General features: G+C 47.7%; 2 protein-coding genes across 2 annotated transcripts; one reads left to right on the top strand and one right to left on the bottom strand.

The window, feature by feature from the left end:
* Window positions 1-3,848: 3,848 nt before the first annotated feature.
* MED20 (mediator complex subunit 20) lies at window positions 3,849-14,530 on the bottom strand. The gene is made up of 4 exons (XM_027602419.1): window positions 14,365-14,530; window positions 11,849-12,003; window positions 6,424-6,677; window positions 3,849-4,532 (listed from the first exon to the last, which is right to left on the bottom strand). Exons 1-4 carry the CDS (start codon window positions 14,376-14,378, stop codon window positions 4,317-4,319), a joined length of 639 nt encoding a protein of 212 aa, XP_027458220.1. The 5' UTR covers window positions 14,379-14,530; the 3' UTR covers window positions 3,849-4,316.
* A 105-nt stretch (window positions 14,531-14,635) lies between these two features.
* BYSL (bystin like) lies at window positions 14,636-24,586 on the top strand. Its single transcript, XM_027602412.2, has 7 exons — window positions 14,636-15,212; window positions 18,387-18,549; window positions 20,711-20,849; window positions 21,205-21,338; window positions 21,891-22,051; window positions 22,216-22,318; window positions 22,845-24,586. Exons 1-7 carry the CDS (start codon window positions 14,948-14,950, stop codon window positions 23,188-23,190), a joined length of 1,311 nt encoding a protein of 436 aa, XP_027458213.1. The 5' UTR covers window positions 14,636-14,947; the 3' UTR covers window positions 23,191-24,586.
* Window positions 24,587-24,778: the final 192 nt, after the last annotated feature.

Raw genomic sequence — 24,778 nt, 5'->3', positions numbered from 1 at the left:
CAGTCCCGCTTCCCAGAAACTGACCAAAAGGCCTGAAGATCTATGAAATGAAGGAGAAAAATCCCTGGATGAGACCTCAGGGAAGGGGTCCAAGCGGCAGGGGAAGGTCTTGCATACGATTAAGCCAGCAAGATGTATTTCACATCTGCTTTACCTTTGCCTTCCCACTGTTTCCCTTCAGGATCTGTTCTTTTAGAGACCCTTTTTTAGATCACAGATCTTTGAGATACTCTAATGAATCCTATAAATCCTATTCCCCCCAAACTGCACACATAGACACACAAAGCTTTCAAGGCATCTTCGTCCTCTCGGGGCTCCCCTCGGGGGTTAGGCTGCCTTAAGTAAGAATCACTACTTTAGAGACATCATCCGCTCACATTCCAGCCCCAACTAAGAAGAAACTCCCTCATTAAGCACAATACAGTCTCCACGATCTGGGAAGGAAAGGACAGGTATGTTTTGTCTTGTTTTGTGTTTGTCTCAGTTATTGAGAAAAGCAAGGAAATACACAGGGAAGGGATTTCCCTAGATGAGGCCAAGTGAAGGCTGCATGACCTCTGGGAGGGATGATGTAAAGATCTGAGTCCTGAATCATGGTCAAATGAGGTGACCTAAAGGGTCCCTTGTAACCCAAGAGACTGATTTTGGTATGCTCTACACAATGGCAGAAACTCACCTTGGGGGAGAGTCCATATCCAAGAAGAGACTACTCAAAGTCCAAAGACACCAACCCCCAGGAGAGGACCAAACTTGTAATACAACCGGTTTCAGCCATGCCATGTGACACTTGTGACTGGGGCCTGCAGCCCAAGGGGCCCAGACAGCGGCAGATACAGAGAAGGAGGCTGTGGTGAGGGAAAGACAATACTGGGAATTACAGGTATGCACGTGGAGACAGTGAGGCCACCCATCATTCCTGCTTGGCTCCAGATATACTGTGTTCACATCCTCAAAATGTTCAGCCTATCGCCCTCCTATGTTCTCAGAGTCTCAAATCTTAACACCTGGAGGGCATGCGTAGGTGGGAATTTCTAACTGCTCTCCTTTATCATCCAGGATTTGGAAAGAAAAATTTCACTGAAGCCTCATGAATGAATGCTGGACACACTGGGTTGGGGCTGACCTGGTGGTGGAGAGGAGTGGTCAGTCTCTAAGTATTCCTTCAGAGGAGCAGGGACACCAACAGAGGGCGGGGGAAATGTGACTGACCACTTGGTACTCAAGATCTGAGGCAAGTAAGCAGGAGGCAGCCTAGAAACAGGAGTACGGAGAATCACAAGAGCACAGGGGACAGGAGGAAAGCACAACCAGAGCAGGAACCACAAATGGTTACAAGTGATGGGCTAGACACAGGTTCCCCAAATCCCAGCATTTGCCTTCTGCCGTCCCAGATTTTGCCATCTGCAGGTATCCTTTGTGCAAGAACTTCATAGTTCTTGTAAATGGACTCTTCCTTAAAAACTTACCCTCATCCGAAGGAATAAAGTGCTAGTTCTGCTTTTTCTAATATACATTAGAATAAGGCATTAGTACCAATATGTGTTTTCCACACTCCACCTAAAATCACCTGGCACCGCACAGAGGCCCAGGTGCCACACTTAAGACACAGGCTGGTAGCCAGGTGTCCTGAGCCTGAATTTTGGTCCCAACTTCGGCCTCCTCTCTCAGCATGACCTCTGTGGGAACCCCCACCTCCCCCATCTCCCAGTAAAGGAAGACTAGATGAGTCCTACAGCTGCCCTGCAGAGCTCTGACAGTCGACACTGGCAGATTTCTATGTGGCTCTGACAAAGGTACCCACCAAGATGATATGTTAGCAGGGTCTTAGAATTTCCCAGTTTCTGCTCTTTTGGGGGTGGCTACAGATGGGAAGAGGGGGAAAGCATCTGGAAGCAAAGGCAGGAGATGTAGGAAGGCAAGTCTAGTGTAGAAGGAAAAACATCAGATTTAAACCCAAACATATGGCATCTCCATTAACTAGCTGCGTTTAAGTTTTCATTTATAAAATGAGGATCACCATGCCCTTTTTTCCTTAAATTTATACCAATGCTCCTAAGCTTTCATTCAACCTGAACTTTCAAAAATGATACACTGCCAATCCTAAATGACTCTTTAAAGTCCCATTCTGACTTGCACACAAAGGCTAGACGACATCTGGACCTTTCTCACTAGTTACCAGCTCAGTTTGGGCAACTTCGCTAGTGGAGCCATATTTGTTAAATGAAGAAATATATTGCATTACCTGCCTTTTTTAGGGATAAACTTTCTTTAATTGATGCAAAGGACAAAGGTGGACAGAAGTACCCAAAGTGGCAGTTCATAAAGCCTGATCTGGTGCCCATTGGACTTAACGTTGGTTAAATGTGTGCTTGAAATAAGGGAAAAGAACAAAAGTGAAGAATGCTGGAAATGTATGAGCCAAGATTGTGTCTGAAAGGCAAATGATAGTTAGGGAGTTTATACTCTTCTTTAGTTTTTAGAGCACAGAATCCCTCCCTAAAATGCATACATCTAGAGTCATATTTACCACACTCAATCTCTATATATTTTCAAGAATACATATATTCAAAATGCTGTCTCATCTCACAAAAGATTTGAGGGAGCCTACAGAAAAATACAAACAGATAAAGCTGGACAAGAGCAAATATAAATCAGAAGGCCAAAAACATAAAATCTATGCATTTTATTGTCTATAAATGACATCTAAAACACACCTCAATTTAAAAAAGCAAAAACAGAACGAAGAACCAAACAAAAAAGCCAGGGACAAAGGAGAACAAAAAGTGCAGCCGGCAGGTCCTGCAGTTACAGAGTTAACCTGAGTTTCCTGCCAGCCAAAGCTACAAGGGAAACATGATCGCCTCCTGATTCCTGTTGCAGAGGCATTAGACCTGAAACTAATTTCTCTGAGATACCTTAAGTGAGGGACGGTATCCTTGAGGACAGGTCTGTAGTAAAGTACGTTAACGTGTTTCCTCAGACCATCCCTGCCTGTATATATCAATGTTAGCCCGACTGAACATTTCTGTAGCCGGAGTCGGGTGAACAGGCGACATAAGTCCATTGAGCAGCTTAGAGGCTCAAATGAGATGAGGACCAAGAGCTCAGGAAGCTGTGAACCCTTAGGCAAGGGGTACGAAACTGACTGCCCAGTGTGACTAAGCCAGCGAAACTCACAAGTGGCTCTAGCGCCTGCCCTATCCCAATGCAATTCACAAACAGTTTCGTTACAGGGGTGCTCTGCAAAATAACAACCAAGAGCCCTCCTAGGCACATCCATTGAGCTCCATGTAGCAGAGGCCCCTGACTGGGCCCCCACATTCTCCTTTATCTTTTAGTCACAGAAGCCCCTGAGTTTTAACTGGACCCATGGCCACTGAAGCAAGAGGCTCTATGTCCCAGCGTCCCTTTCAGCAAAGTGTAACCACACTGATTTGAGTGACTCCAAGTCATATCCTTTAAAAAGAAACTGTTTTGCTCTCTCTTTCCCCGGTGTATTGTAGACACGGAGCTGATGAGTCTGCTTTGACCCTGTGGGCAAGGTCAACACCTCAGGGTTGGCTGAACAAGACAGAAGGAAACTGAGGTCCTGGTGACCTTGTACAGTTAAACCTACCCTAGACCATCTGAAAATATCTGTACTATTAGAAGAGAGAAGAATAAACTTCTACTAGGAGCCACTGTACTTTAGGTTCTCTTTGTTATAGCAGCTTAGCCTGTGGCTTAACCTCATTCATAACAGAATGGAAAGATGCCAGAGGGAGACTCCAAAGGATTCTGGCAACATCCTAGAAAAGTCAATGCACAGTCCACTTCAGCAAACAGGTCAGGAAATGAGAGCCATCACACCGAGTTATGCCTCCTACTCCTTCTCCAGGAGAAGCCCACCTGCATCCCTGGAGGAGAGGAAGAGGCCTTTATTACAGCCCAGCCCAGCCCAGTCCATCCACCGCGGACCTAAGGCAGGTCCTCAGTCGCTGGAGATACAGACTGCTTTCCCACCAGAGCCGGGCAGGTCTGTCCTACCTTTTCCCCTAAAGCAGGAAAGCTCCACACTTCTCCACTCTTCATAATTACCATTCTTGAGAACAGGTCAAGTCCAGTAAGGCGCAGGGTGAAGCCGCTGCTGGGGGGCTGTGCGTGAGGGTCAGGGGAGGGGAGTCCAGATCCCCAGAACAAAAGTCACAGCTGGGAAGAGGGAGAGAAGGCTCCACGTCTGCCCTGGGTTTCTGGGGTCCAGGGGCCTCAGGATGCAGCCCCTGCTCCTCCTACGCAGTCCCCCTGGTGACAGAGCTCAGCCAGGCAGTTGCCAGTCACTAACGAATCCCAGCTACCGGCACCTGCTGCTGCTTGCGGATCTTATTGAAGAGTTCCATGTACTGGATCATGGTATCTGCTGGGCCATAGACGGCATCGTGTCTGTTCCCAAACACTGCGGGAGCCCCTGGTGTGTGGCTGCCTAGAAAACTCTGTAGGAACTCGAGCAGCAGGCTCCAGCAGTCGCTAGCTACCACACAGGGGCCATACTCCACCTGGAGACCAAAAGAACAGAGAACAAGGGTGAGTGAGGGCAAGGACAAGGTCTTCTGCTTCTCTTGCACCTCTTGCCCCCTGCTCCCATCTTCTCCAACCCCAAGCCAAAGACACACACCTTCTAACACAATGTTGCTCCACAGGAAAATACTCAAGCCAAACACTAGGGATTCCACATACCCAGCATCATTCCCTTTAGGCATCTCTCACATTCTCATCTTGGGACTTATCAACCTACAGCCCCAACCGACAAGACCCAGAGACAGACACAGGCCCCCTTTGATGATCTCAGAACGGTATAGTCCCTGCTGTGCTGCTTGAAGATCATGGAGAGCTCAGGAAAATTCTGAGAGAAAATGAACAACAGAAGTTAAGAGTGTATATGTATCTGTATGTGTGTGTGTATGTGTGTCCATAGGGGGCAAAGTAGACACATATGCTCTTAAGTCTCTTTAAGACCAAACATTACCCCCACAAAAGACCCCAACTGACCCTAAGAAGTAATTTCCCAACCAATATGGCAGGGGTCAAAGGAGATACATCTTAAGACTTTCTCATTCCTTTCTCCTGGTTTTTCACTGGAAAGATGGCAGGAAAAATAATTAGTAAGCATAAGGAGAAACACATAAAGAAGGAGCTGGGATGTATTTGTACTACAAAGCTGGAAACATTTAGGATAAGCAGACAGTGGCTTCCCAGTGGGTCTCAGCCAATGCAAGGTGTATCACAAGCCAAAAGGGGTCAGGAAATCTTGGTCCCAGAGGTCCAAGAAGTTTCAGAGAAGTAATTTACCACTAAGGCCCTTTTCTCTACCTGGAATGCTTAGTGGGGCTTATCTATCCCCACAGCTCTACATTTTTTTTTTTAACATTTTATTTATTTATTTGACAGAGAGAGACACAGCAAGAGAGGGAACACAAGCAGGGGGAGTGGGAGAGGGAGAAGCAGGCCTCCTGCAGAGCAGGGAGCCTGATGCAGGGCTCGATCCCAGGATCTTGGGATCATGACCTGAGCCGAAGGCAGATGCTTAACAACTAAGCCACCCAGGTGGCCCACATCTCTACATTTTAAGTCCCTCTTTACACGCTACTCTGGAAGAAAGCATCCCCATCCTCAAAGTCACCAGTGCTCTCACTGGCCTGAATCCCCAGAGCAATGTACCTCAGAATGTCTTACGGACTAACTTCAAAAACAGTTTGTGTGTTTCAGCTTCACTCGCTTACTAAATCGTACATGTTCAAAAGGCAGGCCCTGTAGGTCACCTATTTTTTTTTTTTTTTAAATCTCACACAATGCTGGGCACATGGTAGACTGAGGAATTTCACTGGTCCCAAAGCCAGCTACTGCCACACTCCCTCTTTGTGGTTTCCAATACATACCTCAGAGATGAATCACCACACACATCTCTTTCCACCACGAAAGAAGCCGACAGCATGTCAAAAGGAAAGGCTCATCTAGCTATACAACCTCTGAGACCTATCTTAAGGTGTACTAGGGAAAGGGATGTAGACACACGATTTAGGGACCACCTCCCAAAAGTTACCTGCACAAAAAGTTGCACTGGTCTGCTCCAGTCCTTGTGATGGGTGACCAGTCCCTCCACATCACAATTCACCTTCCTCCCTTGACTATCCCTTCCCTTCTCCAGCAGGTCAGCCTTCTTAAGCTTTCTACCTGTTGTGACCCAGCTTCCCATTCCCACCCTGGGCCAGAACCTGAATGATTAAAGAAAGGGTAAAAGATGCAGGGACAGGGGAGCACACATGCCCTGGAGACAGGGATGAGGAAGGCATAAACACCGGTTTGCATTCAGAGGGGTGAGAAAATCTGCAGAGCCCTCTGCTGAGCAGCCCTTCAGCACATACCGCTCCTGTTTCCCCAAGGTCTTACCTCTACGGAGATGCCTCGGGCACTGGGCCCCATGGTGACTGTGCCCACCTTCACTAGGAAGTCACAGTACTGGTAACGGGTACCCCGGGTCTCAATCTTGCTGGCCTTGGCACTCTGGAAAAAGCCCTTGAGCTTCACCATAAGCACATCGAAGTTGGTGTCGGCAATAAGCCAAGGGCCATTCTCAAAGAGGGCGAAGCAGCTCAGAGGGTACTCTGAGTTGTGCATCACATACATCAGCTTCCCAGCCTGACCTGCAGGGACAGAGATTCTATCAGCATCAAGATCTTCCTCTGCAAACCCTGGAATAGAGTCAAATGTGGGGAACAGGGCCAGATGGCAATCTGCCATTACCTCAGCCATCTTGGAGGGCGATGTGGGGGGAATCCCCTCACCAACAGTCTTTTCCAAAGAGGAAGGGAGAAGAACGGCAGGCAAGGCAGCGTGTGGTAAAACCCTGCTCTACAGAAAACGTGAGGAGCACAAGGGAACTTCAATAGCACTGGTAACAGTTTAGTTCTTAAGTTGAGTGAAGGGCTCATAGATGGCTGCTTGATGACAAATCAAGAAGATCTTTAGAAAAAAAGATTTTATTTATTTATTAGAGAGAGAGAGAGCATGCGTGCACACGAGTGGGGGGAACAGTAGAGGGAAAAGAAGACTCCTCGATGAGCAGGGAGCCAGATGTGGGACTCGATCCCAGCACCCTGGGATCATGACCTGAGCCAAAGGCAGATGCTTAACCAACTGAGCCACCCAAGCACCCGAACCCTTGGAGTACTTTAACGTATCAGCTGACTTGGGAAGCAATCAGCACATTCACAGAAAGGACTCAAGATCTGGAATCAGAAGGTCTAGTTTCAAGCCCCAGTCTACCCCTTCTGGTCTCTGAGAAATGCGTTTTCTTCTTGATTACTACTAGAGATTTTTTTTTAAGATTTTATTTATTTATTTGAGAAAGAGAGAAACAGAGAGAAAGGGAATACAAGCAGGGGGACTGGGAAAGGGAGAAGCAGGCTCCCCGCCAAGCAGGGAGCCCAATGCAGGGCTCGATCCCAGGACCCCGGGATCATGACCTGAGCCGAAGGCAGACGTTTAATGACTGAGTCACCCAGGCGCCCCACTACTAGAGATTTTCTGCAAGAAGAAAGGAAAGCTACATATATTTGGTCAACTGAAAATGGAAAGCAAGATCGCCCTCTCATACACTACAAGAATTAAGGGACAGACTACCACAATCCCAAGTATTTATTAAGACTTAACTATAAAATATTTATTAAGGACTTAACTATCCCCAACATTGTGCTAGAGTTTAAGAGGCGTGCAAGTAGAGGACTTAGCACCTGGCCTCAGGAAGCTGATGCTCTCATTAAAGACAGGTGAGGGGTCCCGTGTCAGGCTTCCTGCTCAGGTGGGAATCTGCTTCTCTCTCTTTCTCTCTCTCCTCCTCTGCCCCTCCCTACTGCTCTTTCTCTCTCTCTCTCAAATAAATAAATAAAACTCTTTAAGAAAAAAAAATAAAGACAGGTGAAAAACTTTTAAAGAGACAGTAAGACCAAAGTGCTTACATGGGATAGACCAGAAATCTTCTTGGAAGGAAAAAAGACCAGAGCAGAAAGAGATCAAAGTGTGCAAGAGTCAGCAGGAAAAACTTCCATGGAGAAAACAGGACCTGAACTCTGATACGAAGAGAGGGTAGGGTTCAGCCACACAGAGAAGGAAAGATATTCTAGGCAAGAATGAGAGTTTAACAGGGGCACCTGGGTGGCTCAGTTGTTAAGTGTCTGCTTTCAGCTCAGGTCATGGTCCCGGCGTCCTGGGATCGAGCCCCGCATCGGGCTCCCTGCTTCTCCCTCTCCCACTCCCCCTGCTTGTGTTCCCTCTCTCACTGTGTGTCTCTCTCTGTCAAATAAATAAAATCTTAAAAAAAAAAAAGAATGAGAATTTAACAGTGGAAAAGAGGTGATAGGGTGGAGAGACCTCTACACAGGCCTCCACTCTGCTGCCGCTTCCAGAACTGAACAGGCTCTGCACCAACCTTTCCTCACATCCCTCCTGACCGCTTGCTGCCAATGGGTACCTTTCACCTCCTGCTAAACCCAGTGCAAAATATTTCAACCTTCCAAAAAAAAAAAAAAAAAGACATCCAAAGCTGATCTGTCATTCTGTTCTTGTGCAAACTCACTGTAATTATTTAATTCATACTATAGGAGTCTGTAGGTGTTCTTACTGTCTTGAAAATACTTTGAAAGTCAACTAAGGTTTTTTTTTAAGAAGGCAATGCCAATTGTTTACAGGTAATAGTATTTTTAAAATCAAAATAAAGTATCTCTGGGGACGCCTGGGTGGCTCAGTTAGCTAAGCGTCTGCTTTTGGCTCAGGTCATGATCTTGAGGTCCTGGGGATTGAGCCCTGCATTGAGCTCCCTGCTTAGCAGGGAGTCTGCTTCTCCCTTTTTCTCTCCCCCAGCTTGTGCTTTCTCTCGCAAATAAATAAATAAAATCTTAAAAAAAAAAGTATCTCTGTATTGGCACAAACTTGTGAAGCAAGCAGAACCAGTGTTACTGTCCCCCTTTTACAGACAAGGAAAATGAAGCCTATAGGGTTCGGGACCAGCAGCAGCAGCACCACCACCTGGGCACTTGCTGGAAATGCGGATTCTCTGCCTCAGCCCACACTTCCTGAGAGGAAATGTCTGGGAGAGGCCCAGCAATCTGTGTTAATGAGCTCTCTGGGTGATGTGAAAGCTGGTCCGTGTGAGAACTTGTGATCTAAAGGCACAGAGCCAGTAAGGAGCAGAACTGGAACTCCAGTCTGCGCCTTCTGACTTCAAGTTTATTGCTCCTTCCATTCCAACACCTGTCCGCTGCGAATGTGTCCTCTCCCCAACTCGACTGTAGCTCCTTAAAAAGTAAAGGTCAGATCAGGAAAACAGAGCCTACAACACGTAGTTTCATAGATACGCTACGCCGTCTTATACCTGTGCACAAATGTTTTGTCTTCCAAATGCTTTCATAACTGTTCTCTCTTTTGATTCCTACTGAAGGCACAAGTAATGGTAACACTGTGATTTTACTGATGGTGAAACTCGGTAGAGCTCTTATTTATTAAATACTTACTACACAACCACCTCAGTTCTAAGTGCTTTGCACATAGTAACTTATTTAATGAGCACAACACTAGGGGATCAGTACTATGATATTTTCATTTTGCAAATGACAGAACTGTCCTAGGAAGGTATAGAAACAGACCCCGTAGCAAATAGTTTCATTAGAAGGGATTTAATACAGGGAACGAAATACCAAGGTTGGAAAAACCGACAAACCAAACAAATGGTGAGGCCACTCAAATATTAGCAGTACAGGGAGCTACTACCAACCCAAAGGCTGGAAGGAAAAAGAGAGGATGTGCTGTCATTAGAGCGAGGCACAAGGGGCACCCAGCAGGAGCTAAAACCAAGGAAGAGACCGCAGTCACAGCCGGAGACACCACCCAAAGCAGGAGAGGAGGAGATCCTGTGCTCTCCCTTGCTTCGGGCCTCTAAACTTCCCCACTGCCCCTCACTGGCCAAAGGTGACTAAAAGGGGGCCTGGCAAATGTTGTCTGCAGGGGAGGTATGGGGAATGGATCTACGGGGAAATAGGCAAATGACTGGCACAGAAACGGTCATAGGTTGTGGGACTTCCCTAAGTGACAGTATGTGACCAGGACTTAGTTCTCTGGTTCCATGATCTAGCCTTTTCATCACTGTGCTTTGGAACTGTCCTAGGTCAAATTACTACAGAGCCAAGACTAAGAGAACCCAGGTTCTCTAACTCATATTCAAAGGTTCTCTAAACATGGGAAACAACAGATGTTGGTGAGGATGTGGAGAAAGGGGAACCCTCTCACACTGTTGGTGGGAATGCAAACTGGTGCAGCCACTCTGGAAGACAGTATGGAGGTTTCTCAAGAATTTAAGAAAAGAAACTACCCTACGACCCAGCAATTGCACTACTAGGTATTTATCGAAAGGATACAAAAATACAGATTCGAAGGGGTACATGCATCCTGATGTTTACAGCAGCATTATCAACAACAGCCAAATTATGGAAAGAGCCCAAATGTCCATTGGCTCATGCATGGACAAAGAAAATGTGGGAGAAATATATATATATGTGTGTACCTATTATCTATATATCTAATGTGTCTATACACATATATATAATTTACACATCTAATACACTTATATATATTATGTAGATATATAATGGAATATTACTCAGCCATCAAAAAGAAAAATCTTGTCATTTGCAAAGACATGGATAGAACTAGAGTGTATTATGCTAAGTGAAGTAAGTCAGAGAAAAATAATACCATGATTTCACTCACATGCAGAATTTAAGAAACAAAACAGTTGAACATATGGGAGGGGGAAAAAAGAGAGAGAGGGAAGCAAACCATAAAAGACCCTGAACAACAGAGAACAAACTGAGGGTTGATGAAGGGACGTGGGTGGGGGGCTAAATGGGTGGTGAGCACCCAGTGTTATATGTAAATGACGAATCACTGAATTCTACCCCGAAACCAATATTACGCTATATGTTAACTAACTAGAATTTAAATAAAAATTTGAAGAAAAAAAAAAGATTCTCTTTGCCTCCCTACCACCATCATCCATAGCCCATCTCAATATATTTGAAACAAAAGTTGATTCAATGGTCAAGGTCATGCAATGAGGTATCCAAGGCCACTGGCTAGGTGTAGGAATCTGAAAGCCTTTCTGCACAAAGTTCTAAAAACTTTAAAGCTGTGAAAGAATCATAGACTTCTGGGCCTAAAAGGAGTCTCTCTCAAACTTAAGAGTGCATAAAGATCATCAAGGGAGCTAGCTGAAGTATAATTATGGGGCTTGCAGCACCAGTCAAGTGGTAAGGAGAGCTGAGACTTTGCACCTTTATTTTTTAAAGATTTTATTTATTTATTTGAGAGAGAGAGAATAGAGAGCGAGAACAGGGGAAGGGGCAAAGGGAAAGGGAGAAAGAATCCTAAGCAGGTGCTGTGCTGAGCATGGAGCCCGATGCGGGACTTGATCCCAGGACCCTGAGATCATGACCTGAGCTGAAATCAAGAGTTGGATGCTTAATCAACTGATGCACACCGGCGCCCCAGGACTCTGCACCTTTAACAAGTAACCCAGATGCTTAGATGCATTTAGCCAGTGACCAATCCCCCGAGAAACACAGCTTTAAAGTGCAAAGTGCAGAAAGACTAAAGCATCGGCCCAATCTAAGAGATGAAGGACCGAGATTTAATGAATTCAGAAACATCTGCCACATGTTCAAGAATACCATCCTTAGCAAAAGAGCATAAAGATTTCAGTGAACATGAATGTCAATCAACTCCAAGTGAGGTTCCAGCCATCCTGCAGACCCATCTCACTGACCTTGGCTGCCAAGAGTGGAGGCAGCTGTGTGGTAGGTCTCACAATCCACACAAAATGTTCCTTGCTTCTCTGCCCCAAGCATCTCCAACTTCCGGGTGAGGAGCTCCACCGTCTGCTGGACACTCTTGCCCTCAGCCACAGGCATCTGGGACACACTGGAAGGGAGAGGACCAAATCATCAGTATCCGTAGACACATGTACACTCACTGAGCCACTCATTTACCCACAGAATCACAGCTCTTTCGGGCCAGGAGTTACCTTAGAGACCACCTACCCTGACCCTCTCTCTCATTTTAAAGATGAGGAAATAGAGGCTCACGGTTCCTGAGAGCTCCACTAAGAACTAGAACACAGATCTCAGGACACTCACATCAGTGTAGTGAACTTCCTATCTATCACACCAGTGTTTCCCAAGCAGGACATGTGTGCCAATGTTCAAGAAAAGGTTTTAAGTGTACAGAGGCTGAACAATTCATAACATTGAGTCATGTGAGAAAGGGATGTCCTTTGCGATCCCTTCAGTTCTGACTCTATCAGGAAAATCTCAATTTGGGGTTAGTATGTTTTTATCATTTCTTGAACACTTTGAATGCGCGCTGTCCAGTACAGCAGCCACAAGCCACATGTGGCTATTTACACTTAAACTAATAAAACAAGTTAAATTAAAAACTCAACTCCTCAGCTGCACCACCCACATTTCAAAGGCTCAAGAGCCACTTGTGACTGAAGGCTAGTGTATTAGACAATGGTGTTATAGAACATTTCGTCAATGCGGAAAATTGTATTCAACAGCCCTAGGAGCAAAGAGAAAGCAAGGCTCAAGTTTATAATCTTTAGGAACTAGAGGCAACAGTATGTACAAGAATAAAATCAAAACAATGGACTAAAAGATTTCCTTCTATGGTAAGTGAAACTGGCTTCCCCTTCATAGTGGATAACAATCATTAGGCATCAACCATGTGCCAGGCAGTGTCCAAAGGCCTTTAGACAAATGAATTCTTTGAATCCTCACAACAGCCCTATGAGATGAGCTATTATTTATCTCCTTGCTACAAATGAAGAAACTTAAGTACAGAGGGGCTGAGTAACTTGCATAAGGTCACAGAGCTTGGTGTGGTGTAGTCAAGATTCAAAGCCAGGCAGGCTGCTCCATGTCTGTGTTCTTATCCACTATACTAGATTTCCTCCCTAGAGATGAAGCTGCCTGTTAAAATGTTTTTGGGGAAAATAAATAGATTCAAAAGAAAACATTAATAACTACTACAGATGGTACCTAGCTATATAAAAACCATATGTTACTGAATTTTGGAAGACACTGCATTACTTTAAGATCAACTACATGAAGGTACAAAAATGGGAGTCTTGCTGTTGCTAAAAATTGTCACTACTCACCATCAGAAAACACACTCATGAGCAATGAGATGAAGTGCCTTGAGAAAAATAAGAGAATCCCTAAACTGATGTTACAGGGGTCAGAAGCCCCAGGAGTGTGAAAAACTTGATAAGGGTCCCAAACAGACTGACAGCCCATTCCCTCTTTCTGTCTTCTACTGAAAGAACAGGGACTTCTAGGGTTCCAAGGCTCTATGCTACAAACTTTTCATTCCATCCCTCACACATCCCCCTTACACTAGAAGACTTAGAAAAGGCTCATGATACCCACTGTAGAAAACAAAGGTGCAGTAACAGACAAGCCTACACGAACCTGAGCTACCAGAAAGAGTAGTTCCCACAGGCTCCAGCCACTGACTTCAGAATATCCTAGCCTCCAGCCCTCTGACTGGAACCATGCTAATATTTACCAATATTCAAAGCAAAGCAAAAAAAAAAAAAAAAAAGATGTGAAATCTAGCATTTTGGAACTCATGCCCCCAAGAGCATTAGGCCATACCTTTCTCTGCCACCCTACTTATATCACGTTAGAGATTAAAAGTCCATAGAAACTAGACCAACCATATAATTAAACATAGTAGGAAACGGATCCTGAAGAGGTGATGTGCCTGAACCCCAATCTAACTCCCAACAGCTTCTTCCCCCCGCCCCCTAGACTTAAGAACTTAAAACGGCCACACCAGAACCAGACACGGGCTGGTTTAACTGTATTGGGTGGCCGTAGGGAGGGGCAGGAGAAACACCTAAAAAAAGGTGGTTTCCTCGTTGCCTATCCCGCACCCCCTCAAGCCCCGCCTGCAGATTAGGTCCTACTCCGGGCATCCTATTTCCAACCCTTAAGTTCCACACCCCGGGCAGCCCGATGGCCTCCTGGGCAGAAAAAGGAAGGAAGTACACAACCACCGATGGGCTCCTGGGACAAAACCTTTCACCTGCCGCCTTCCAGGACTGGGAGTATCTTCGAGCAAACAAGCCCAGAGAATCTGCAGCCCTCACCCACACATCCTGCTCAGCTCCTGGGGGACCGCGGACCCTGGTCCCGAGCCTCCTCCCGGGTATACTCCAGACTCCGAAGGCCCTTCCCGACCCCAAGCGCAGCCCCACAAAGTCCCTTGCGGTCCTACCAAGTCACTCCCATGGTATCCGGCCAGGAGGGTGGCAGGAACAAACAGCTGAATCACAGTGTTCTGCGGCCGTCCACACTAAGTGAATCCCCCCTAATGCAAGCTTCTGCCGAGGGAGGTGTTGCGGAAATGACGTAAAAACAGAGCGTCCAGTCGACGCGCCCACGAGGAACAGGGGCGGGTCTAGGCACCTCATCGGTGACGACTCCAGTGACGTCACTGCCCGGCTCCTGGCCCCCCCCCACCCCAGCCTTCTTCTGGGGAAGTTCACGTTTGGCCACATAGGTCCGCGATCCGTGAAAGTAGAAAATCATCGCTCGGACTGCCACCACGTTATAGGAACCAACGTTAAATGCAATGAGTTTATTCGGGAGTCTAGCTCCAGGACCCGTGAGTTCTTTCAGGGGGTGTGACGGCGCTGATGGCACTGCTGGCCTCCGAACGCTAGGAGACGCTGTAATCTACGTGGGGGCTTCTTGGGAACTGGGAGTTCACTGCGCAAGCGCACTGAAGGCTTTTTTTTTTTTTTTCCCTTTTCTTCCGTTGGCACGTGTAAGGCTTTCCAGCAAAGTTTTGGAGGAAAATGCCCAAATTCAAGGCGGCTCGCGGAGCTGCGGGTCAGGAAAAACATGCGCCCCTGGCTGAGCAGATCCTGGCTGGGGACGCGGTGCGGGCAGGAGCCCGGGAAAAGCGGCGGGGTCGTGGGACCAGAGAAGAGGAAGAGTATGTGGGGCCCCGGCTGACTCGACGGATTTTGCAGCAAGCACGGCAGCAGCAGGAGGAACTCGAGGCGGAGCATGGGACTGGGGACAAGCCCGCAGCGCCACGCGAGCGCACCACGCGGCTGGGTGAGTGGTGGGGGGTGAGCGCCGGGAAGAAGGTGGTTAGTTTCTGGGGGTGGGGGGAAGTAGACGGCCAAACGATTCCCCTGATAGGGGAATCGTTTGAAATCAAGAAGATCAAATAAAATAAATAAGGGGTCCGCATTACACCCTTGCAAAGGTAATGAAATGGGAGACCCAGCTCTGGAGCAGGTTAAGGGTGGTCAGAGCCCTCTACTCCCACTTGTAGTTTTAGATACTCGCTTCTAGGCACCCCCGCAGTTAGACCAACAGGGAGTAGTTGCTCACGCCACTGAGCACTCCTAACATTTATCCATTTGTTCTATACATTCTTAGGAGTTGTCTAGTCCGTGCTTTGCACTGTGCTAGGAGTTTAGATGGTTTTGGTAAAGAAGGAAACAAGATAGCCATGTGCCTGACTTCAGGATCTTACAGTCTAGCCCAAGAGAGAGACAGTTAAATTGATGATTAGAATAATACATTCCAGAATAAAGAAAGTATAGTTTCTCTTATAACAGTAGCATTACTTTTGGGGGTCAGGCTTCCCAGATTGCATAACCTTTGTGCTGAGACCTGAAAAACGAGTGGAGAGTTCTCTGAGCAGAAAGAATGATCTTGTTTAGGTGTTCAAGAGGGAGAGAGACTAATTAAAAGTTGGTCAGTATTATTAGGGTGGACGTGTTGACCTCCAAGTCGCTTAATCTGTCTCTCAGATCTCTTTCATTTGTCTTGAGAGCGGTATTGGACACAATTGAACACTGGCCTCCTGGCTTCAGTATCTTTTGCTGGCTCCTCTTTTGTCCCCAGCCTCTTATCATTGATGGGCCACAAGGTTCAGTTCCTGGATCTCTTCTCTTCATGTCACTTTTCTGGTGCTGTCATCAGTTTCATGGTTTAACTGCCATCTACTTAGTGATTGCTCCTAACTTTGTATTCTTGCCCAGATCTCTTCCATGAAAATCAGATTCTTCTATTTCAGCTGCCTGTTTGACATCTCCCATTTGAAGTCTAATAGACATCTCAAATTTAATGTGTCCAAAACAGAAATCCTGATATTCTTGCCAAACCTGCTCCTCCCACTGTCCTCCTCATCTCAGTTAATAGGATGATATCCTTCCATTTGCTCAAGACAGAAACCTTGGACTCCTCTCTTTCTTACTTCGCATCTAATCTGTTAGGAAATCCTGTTGACTCTACCTTCAAAATAGATCCAGAGTCAGACCACTTCTCATCAGCTTGGAACACAGTCCTGTTTGAATCACCATAATCTCTCACCTGGATTATTGTTGTAGCTTCCTGATTAGTATCCCATCCCCCTTAGATCTACTCGCAACAGCTGGAGGACTTCAAAGACCTGCATGATTTGCCCCTTTGCCAATCTGACCTCTTCTACTACATTCCCCGTGTCCTCTTTGTCCATACAGGCTTTATTGTTCCTTAAACATAGTAAGTTAGGGCATTTGCCCTTCTTATTCTTTTTGTCTTCATTCCTTTGTAGGTTTATTCCCTGATTCTTCATCTTCTCGGAGAGGCCTATCCTGTCCACTCCATTAAAAATGGAAATACCTGGGGGCGCCTGGGTGGTTCAGTCGGTTAAGCATCTGACTTCTGCTCAGGTCATGATCTCAGGGTCCTGGGATCTGGCTCAGCATTTGGTGGACAGTAGTACCATTTACTTAAGACATGGAACACAGCGAGTAGCAGAGACCTAAAAGGAAAAGAGGAGTTCAGTTGATAGGTGAGGGTTGAATTGCCTGTGGCTCATCCAAGAGCTGCTGTACAGGAGAGGGCTGGAGTGAGTGTCTGGAGTAAAGGGAAATCAACCTACAAGCACAGATTTGGGATTTGTTAGCACATGAAGACAAAAGTCTGGTGCATCCCCCTCCCCCATTTAGCTTTTATCACACACTGCCTGTCTTTTTTTTTTTTTTTTAAGATTTTATTTATTTATTTGACAGCAAGCATACACAAGCAGGGGGAGTGGCAGGCAGAGGGAAAGAGAGAAGCAGACTTCCCGCTGAGCCGGGAGCCTTATGGGGGCTCGATCCCGGGACCCCACGATCATGACCCAAGCCGAAGGCAGACGCTTAACTGACTGAGCCACCCAGGCGCCCACACTGCCTCTGTTCTTACTGAGGTGTTCCCGTGTAACATTTTATCTTTCTGGTTGGATTATTACATCCCTTTTCAGATGCGCAGGCAGCTTGTAGCCTTCCAATAGTTCATTATAAAAATGGGTTGTGCCAGAGGCACCTGGGTGGCTCAGTCAGTTATCTGTCTGACTTTGGCTCGAGTCATGATCTCAGTGTCCTGGAATTGAGCTTCCTGCAGCATCTGACTCTGCATTCAGTAGGGAGTCTGCTTCTCCCTTTCCTTCTCCCTCTATCTCTGCCCCTACCCTTGTTCATGCTCGTGTGCATGTGCACCCACTCTCTCTTAAATAAGTTCTAAAAAGGGGGCGTTGTTCCATTGAAATCTGAACTCCGTTGCCTGGCCTCAAGGCCCTCTGCAGTCTGGCTTTACTTTACCCCTCTAGCCTTATTTCTTGCTACTGCCTGTTAGATACCCTTGTAACCAACTGTTCCTGCCAGTGTTGTGACCCACGTCTGGAGCACACTCCTCCAGTTCCCATACTGCCTTTTCAGAGTCTGACTGTCCTCTGCTCTCATTACCTTTTACGTGCCTGTGGTTTACACTGCCTCTGCCACTGATTTTGGCATATAACGAAGCGCTACAGTGTGTATAGAACAGAGGTGAAGAATGCGCAGTCTAAACGCAGACTACCTGCCTTAGACAAGTCACTTAAGTTTCCTATGCTTCAGAGTCCCCGTCTGACACTGGGTAGAATACTAGTACCTACTTCTTGGTGTTATGAAAATTAAATACAGTGTTTAGAAGAGCCCCTGCTATATAAGTGAGTGTAGTGTGTTTAACGATTATTCACTGGCATCGCTGTCTCCTTGGCTCATATTTGTACATTTTGTTTCTCAAGCAAGATCGGGAACAGGAAGCCCCTGGGAACTGGAAGACAGTGGGGGCATCATTGCTTTCACTGCACCCATCTGTGTCTGTTACAAGCCCATGCGAGGCCTGTACTGTGCTGATGGGTAAAGTTGAATTGACCTCTACATCCCTCACCCACGGCTTGCCTTTGCTCATCCATTTCCTCTCCTGTTCTAGGTCCAGGAGTCCCGCAGGATGGATCAGATGATGAGGATGAGGAGTGGCCCACCCTGGAGAAGGCTGCCACAATGACGGGGGCGGGCCATCATGCGGAGGTGGTCGTGGACCCTGAGGATGAGCGTGCCATTGAGATGTTCATGAACAAGAACCCTCCTGCCAGGTGGGGCTGGCATGGCCTGGGGTGTGGGATGTCCGGTCCCTGTGGCAGCTTTCTGCAGAGAAGCATATGCCCTGGCAATTTTGATTTCATGGCTTTGGGAAGGGCCTGAGCATAGCTGGTTGTGGGGAACCAGCTTGGCAAAATTGACCCATCCTCGGGTGGGAATGACCCAGACCTCCTGCCCATCTGTCCACCTGTTGTAGAACTGCCCAGGCTTCCCCGGGAAAACAGCTCCAGGGCCTTTTCTCATGCCTCCAGGGTGATCCATCCCATTGGATTTGGTTTTGGCCTGCTTGGTTTTCTTAGTGCTAAGCTCGATTTCCTTGGCCAGGTCTCTTTCATACTCTCAGCGTCATTTCAGCCAGGGTTTCTTAGCCTTGGCATTACTGGCATTTTGGGCTGGCTAATTCTCTTTTTTATGGAGGCTGTCCTGTGCGGTGGGGGATGTTTAGCATCTGGATGATTTCTATTCCCTGGATACCAGTAGTGGTCTTTCCCACAATTGTGATAACCAAACAATGTTTCCAGACTGCCAAATGTTCCCTGGTGAGCAGACTCGCCCCCGGGTAGAAGCACAGTGTAATGCCATGTATCCTAAATGACAGCTCCAAAACATGTGGGCATTGAAGGTGCTACAATCAAACTCTTAAGCCTGTAGATTCTGACCCAGGGGAGGGGGAGTCTCGGATAAAAGTCCCTCAACTAATGAACACAGGTTCATTCTGACCCTGTGATACTTACGTGACAGGGTTTATAGGCTTTGGGGGGCTAATGCATCTTTCGTTGGCTGATAATACTGAGAATAAGACAGGGAAGCTGAAGGAGAAGTTCTGTGGTCACTTGTTTGAGAGCACAGAGTGAGGAAATGAGCCCACTGCCCACACTGATGCCCAGCAGCTGAAGTAGATGTCACAAAGTATGTTCTGGGCTGGTGTGTTTGTCCTGCCAGAGAGCCCCTCAGGGTCTCACTCAGCACCTCAGAACTCCTTGGTAACACAGCATTTTGACAGGACTAGTCGGATGATTTTCTTGCCTGCAGCTACCAAAAACGGGTTGCCTACAGTCTTGAGAAATGACAGCTGACAGCTTCTGAAAGCAAGCCCAGACCCACGTGAACTCAGTAGTCAGAGGCCCGTGCAGTTGGGGGCGCATTATAGTGTACTGTCAAGTACCTGAACTTTAGAACGTGAGAGGCCAGCGTTTAACTCCCACCAAGGCTGTGAGACCTTGGGGGAGTTATTGACCTCTGTGGGTATCAGTTCCTGTGTCTGAATAAGGGCCGTAATGACACCTCTACGGGATGTCGCACAGCTTGTATGAGATAACATCTGCAAAGCCCTACCTCAGTGCCTGGTGTTGAGAAAACAGGAGGTGTTTTAAATATACCTTAGCAGCTTCTGAAGACACCATTATACCAAAGCCCAATGTAACAGTAATTCTGAACCATCATGATAAGGTTTTGTTTGATATACTCTGCATAAGGAACCTGAGAAAAATATCATTGATCTTAGAAATTTTTCCATAAATTTTAATAAATGAAATTGGGGGAAAAGTTTGTGTCATAGTCCCTCCTTAATGACCCCCAGCTACTTGAAATCTTAGAAGGTAGCTGAGATGTGTGCGGCCCTCTAGAGAGGTCACACCAGGACTTTGTAATGGGAAGCCTTCCGCATATTGCCAGCACATCATAGGTGTGTTTGAAATAGGCAATGCTTACCGCACGCTCGCTGTGTACCAACAGTTCCAAGTAACGTACAAATGTTAATTCTTGTAATCCTCATGCTAACTTTATGAGCTAGGTACTGCTATTATCCCTGTCTCACAGATGAGGAAAACTGAGGCATAGAGAGGCCAAGGAGCATGCCCAGGGTCATACAGGCAGAGGAAAAGCTGGGATCTGAAGCCAGGCCGACTGACTTCAGAGTCCAGGTTCTTCACCTCCCTACAGCTGTGAGCTTTGTCCCAGACTGAATGACTTTCGGGTCCTCTGCACCCTGCAGGGATTCTGCAGTGGGTGTTAGGGCCCAGGGAGGCTGGGGCCACACATCCCAGTGAGATCACAGATGTACTGGAGTTCATAAGGAGCTGCGCAGGCTGCCTGAAGCCTCCTGGACTGACCACAGCCCTCTCTCCTTGCCTCCCGCACCTCCCTTACTTGTAGGCGTACCCTGGCTGACATCATCATGGAGAAGCTGACTGAGAAGCAGACGGAAGTTGAGACGGTTATGTCAGAGGTGTCAGGCTTTCCCATGCCGCAGCTGGACCCCCGGGTTCTGGAGGTCTACAGGGGGGTCCGGGAGGTGAGAGCCGAGAGGAGAGCCATGATAGAATACCCTCCCAGGGGCTGTGGGCTCCCACATAAGGCTTTCTCTCCTCACACAAATGAGGCACAGTGGCCAAGACCAAACTTAAAGAGCCCGAGTGTGTGGGCTCAGATTCCTGCTCTGCACTCAGGCACTTGGTGGCCTTGGGGAAGGTTCCTTCACCCTGGTCTTCCTCTCCCCACCTGGAAAACGAGGGTGCTAAGAGCACATCCTTACAGGGCTCCTGTGAGGATTAAGTGAGCTAAGCCATGAAAACCACAGAGACGGACCTGGCACAGGGCACACGGCTTCCATGTCATTGGCAGTGCTGATTCTGCACCCTCGTCCCCAGGTGTTGTCCAAGTACCGCAGTGGGAAGCTGCCCAAGGCCTTCAAGATCATCCCTGCGCTCTCCAACTGGGAGCAGATCCTCTACGTCACGGAGCCCGAGGCCTGGACTGCAGCCGCCATGTACCAAGCCACAAGGTAGAGGCCGGGGGTTGGGGGGGAAAGGCTTTCTCTGCCATTGTCATTACATTTTAGTCTTGCCCCAGAGTTCTAGCTGGAGCTTCTTTAGATCACTGTTTTCCCAGCTTTCCCATTTCATGTCTCAGGGCCAGGACCCCATTGAGACTCCACTGTGATAAGTTTCCAGAAGCGGGGCTCATAACTATTGGGGGACAACCCCTGGTGTGTCAGGGGTTCCTGAAGTCTGTGGCTCCCCAGGCACGCTCGGGTCCCTCGTAACAGCAGGGTAGAGAGAACCCGTGCTGGGGAAGGAAGGGGGATAGCGCAGAGTTCTGGCTGTCCCTAGGACAGTGCTCACTCTGTTTGGGTGCACCTTGTACCCCTCCTGTGGGGTACCTCTCTCATCTGACTCAGGTGTCAGGTGCACACAGCTAACTCCCACACATCCCTCACATCTCTTGTGTGCACCATCCATGGTGATAATTTAAAGCGCCAGAGCCAGGCTCTTGAGTGACCTGGGATCTCCCCCATATCCTTCTTCTTCCCGCCCCCCTCCCCAAAAAACCCTAGGATTTTCGCCTCTAACCTCAAGGAACGCATGGCTCAGCGCTTCTACAACCTTGTCCTGCTCCCGCGGGTACGAGACGACATCGCTGAGTACAAACGACTCAACTTCCACCTCTACATGGCACTCAAGAAGGCCCTGTTCAAGCCTGGAGCCTGGTTTAAAGGTGGGAGCTCAGGAGGCTGCAGAGAGGGAGGGGCTGGAGCTCCTGCAGGTGAAAACAACAATACTGACTTGGGAGATGACTCTATATCGGGTAGGTGGGGGACCTGCTCTAGCGCCGTTCTCTCACCCCGGACTCAAGGTGACTGCCCTTCTGACCCTCCCCAGGGATCCTGATCCCACTGTGCGAGTCTGGCACCTGTACCCTGCGGGAAGCCATCATCGTGGGTAGCATCATCACCAAATGTTCCATCCCTGTGTTGCACTCCAGGTAGTGTTGGTGGGTGTGGAGGACAGTCAGTCAGGAGATACCCAGATAGGAGAGGTCTCAGGATTGGGGGGGGCGGGGGGCGGACAGAATGGAGAAGGAGCTAGAACTGCCCTGGATCTGTGGCTTGTTTACGCTCCTGAGCGTGTTGCTGCTCCACTAGAATGTAAGTTCCCCCACAACAGGAGCCCAGTGCCTGGCACATGGCAGGTGCTCAGTAAATAGTTGAATGAATGAATGAATGAATGAATGAGGAACGTGGGAAGAAAGTATGTTGGGGGTGGAGATCTTCAGATGCTCGAATCTATTCTAGCCAGATACTGTGACAAGGGGCTGAGTGAGAGGTGGGGACTTGGGGTGCATCTGCATAGAGCTGGTAACTGGGGCCGAGGGGGTGTCAGGTTGGGTAGGTGAGAAGGCCTGAGATGGCCTCTTAGGAATAGCACAGTGCAGGGGCCAGCGGAGGAGGACAGGGGAAGGAGGGACAGGAGAGGGCAGATCTTCCCTCTAGCATCTCCTTCCCCACCAGCGCAGCCATGCTGAAAATTGCCGAGATGGAATACAGTGGTGCTAACAGCATCTTCCTGCGACTGTTGCTGGATAAGAAGTATGCGCTGCCGTACCGCGTGCTGGACGCCCTGGTCTTCCACTTCCTGGGCTTCCGGACAGAGAGGCGCGAACTGCCTGTGCTCTGGCACCAGTGCCTCCTGACTTTGGTCCAGCGCTACAAGGCAGACCTGGCCACGGATCAGAAAGAGGCCCTCTTGGAACTGCTCCGGCTGCAGCCCCATCCACAGCTGTCCCCCGAGATCAGGCGTGAGCTTCAGAGCGCAGTCCCCCGAGATGTGGAAGATGTGCCTGTCACCATGGAGTGAGGAAAGTGATTTGCCCTGGTCTGAGGGGCATGAGGGGACACCAGGATTCCCTGTTGGTGACACGGAGCTTTTACAGCTGAAGTCGGGACAGTGAGAGAGGTCACAGGCATCTGTGACTCCCGATACCTGACAGGGAGGACTGGAGGGTCTGGCTGGCTCCCTCTTCCATTCCAGGTCTTCGTCCCTACTCAGTTCTGAGACCTGACTTGAGGTGCCCCACACCAGCGTTCCCACTCCCTGGCTGGGGCTTGGAATAGGTTCTTTATCTCAGGCTGTTGTGTCACGTCACTGGGATGTGGGAAAAAAACCAAAGGCAGGTATTTATTGAACTTCTGTGTTTCGATGTGATCAATGGGGATCTTTTTGCTTTCTCTCTTTAGCTGGAGAGTTCTTCCCTGTTCCTATCTAGGAGTGGATTCTTAACAGTTTACAGAGATACTCCCCCCCCCCCCACCTCCTTATTCTGTAAATTTGTGTCTCCAGGTAGAGCCTTCATAGAGGCAGAGGCTACTTTGGGGGAATGCCAGCGACCAGGAGGTTGTTCAGAAGATGGTCCTGTCTCAGCTGTGTGTGGACTGCTACAGGAGAAAGTCCCTAGAGAAAACTGGAGCTACAGAGAATAAGAAGGTCAGACCCCGGAATGAGTAGATCCGGAGTCACCACTAGACAGGTTCCCTAACTTTCTTGGCTACTTAAAGCTTTAGACCAGGGGTTGGCAAACTAGAATCATATGCTGGTTTTCTTATGGCCCATGAGCTAATCGTGATTTTTACATTTTTTAAATGGCTGGGGGAAAAATTAATAGTATTTTGTGATAGGTGAAAATTATACGAAATTGATTTCAGTGTCATAAGTGTTAGGACATAGCCATCCGTATCCATTTGTATTTTTATGGCTGGGCTGCTTTCATGCTACAGCAGCAGAGTTGAGTAAGGTTGGACCTTGAAGAGTACGGGGGTTAGGGGCGCTAGCCCCCTCATGTAGCCAAAAATCTGTGTATAAAACTTTTGACTCCACAAACAACTACCAATAGCGTAGTGTTGACTGGAAGCCTTACTGATAATATAGTCAGTTCACACATTGTGTAAGTTACGTATCACACGTACAGTATTCCTGTTTATCATTACCGTAAGTGTATACATCTATTGAAAAAAATCTGCGTATAAGTGGACCTGCCCAGTTCGAACTATGTTGTTCAAGGGCCAGCTGTACAATCCTTCTAGAATCCTTTTTGTTTGCTTTTGATGAATTCATTCCAACCCAGTTTATATATTTGGGGAGAAACACACACACACACACACACACACACACACACACACACACACACACACACACACTTTATATATTTGATGAATTCATTCCAACCCAGTTTATATATTTGGGGAGAAACACACACACACACACACACACACACACACACACACACACACACACACACTTTATATATTTGGGGAGAAACACACACACACACACACACACACACACACACACACACACACACACACACACTATATATTTGGGGAGAAACACACACACACACACACTCTCCCTCTCCCTCCCTCCCTCTCTCTTCAGGTCTTTTTCAAGA

This window comes from Zalophus californianus, chromosome 7 (assembly GCF_009762305.2).
Source record: "Zalophus californianus isolate mZalCal1 chromosome 7, mZalCal1.pri.v2, whole genome shotgun sequence".
Classification (NCBI taxonomy): domain Eukaryota; kingdom Metazoa; phylum Chordata; class Mammalia; order Carnivora; family Otariidae; genus Zalophus; species Zalophus californianus.
Note: the sequence above shows the minus strand (reverse complement) of the source record. Positions and strands in the feature narration are given on the sequence as shown.

What these genes read in the sequence shown, in the direction of transcription:
- MED20 (XM_027602419.1), bottom strand. An exon ending in CTCCACTCTTGGCAGCCAAG is followed by an intron (nt 6,678 to 11,848) that starts GTCAGTGAGATG and finishes CTGTCCCTGCAG; the next exon opens with GTCAGGCTGGGAAGCTGATG. An exon ending in CCCGAGGCATCTCCGTAGAG is followed by an intron (nt 4,533 to 6,423) that starts GTAAGACCTTGG and finishes TTTGGTCTCCAG; the next exon opens with GTGGAGTATGGCCCCTGTGT.
- BYSL (XM_027602412.2), top strand. Translation starts at nt 14,948, where the DNA reads ATGCCCAAATTCAAGGCGGCTCGCGGAGCTGCGGGTCAGGAAAAACAT. An exon ending in AACAAGAACCCTCCTGCCAG is followed by an intron (nt 18,550 to 20,710) that starts GTGGGGCTGGCA and finishes CCTTACTTGTAG; the next exon opens with GCGTACCCTGGCTGACATCA. An exon ending in ATCCCTGTGTTGCACTCCAG is followed by an intron (nt 22,319 to 22,844) that starts GTAGTGTTGGTG and finishes CTTCCCCACCAG; the next exon opens with CGCAGCCATGCTGAAAATTG.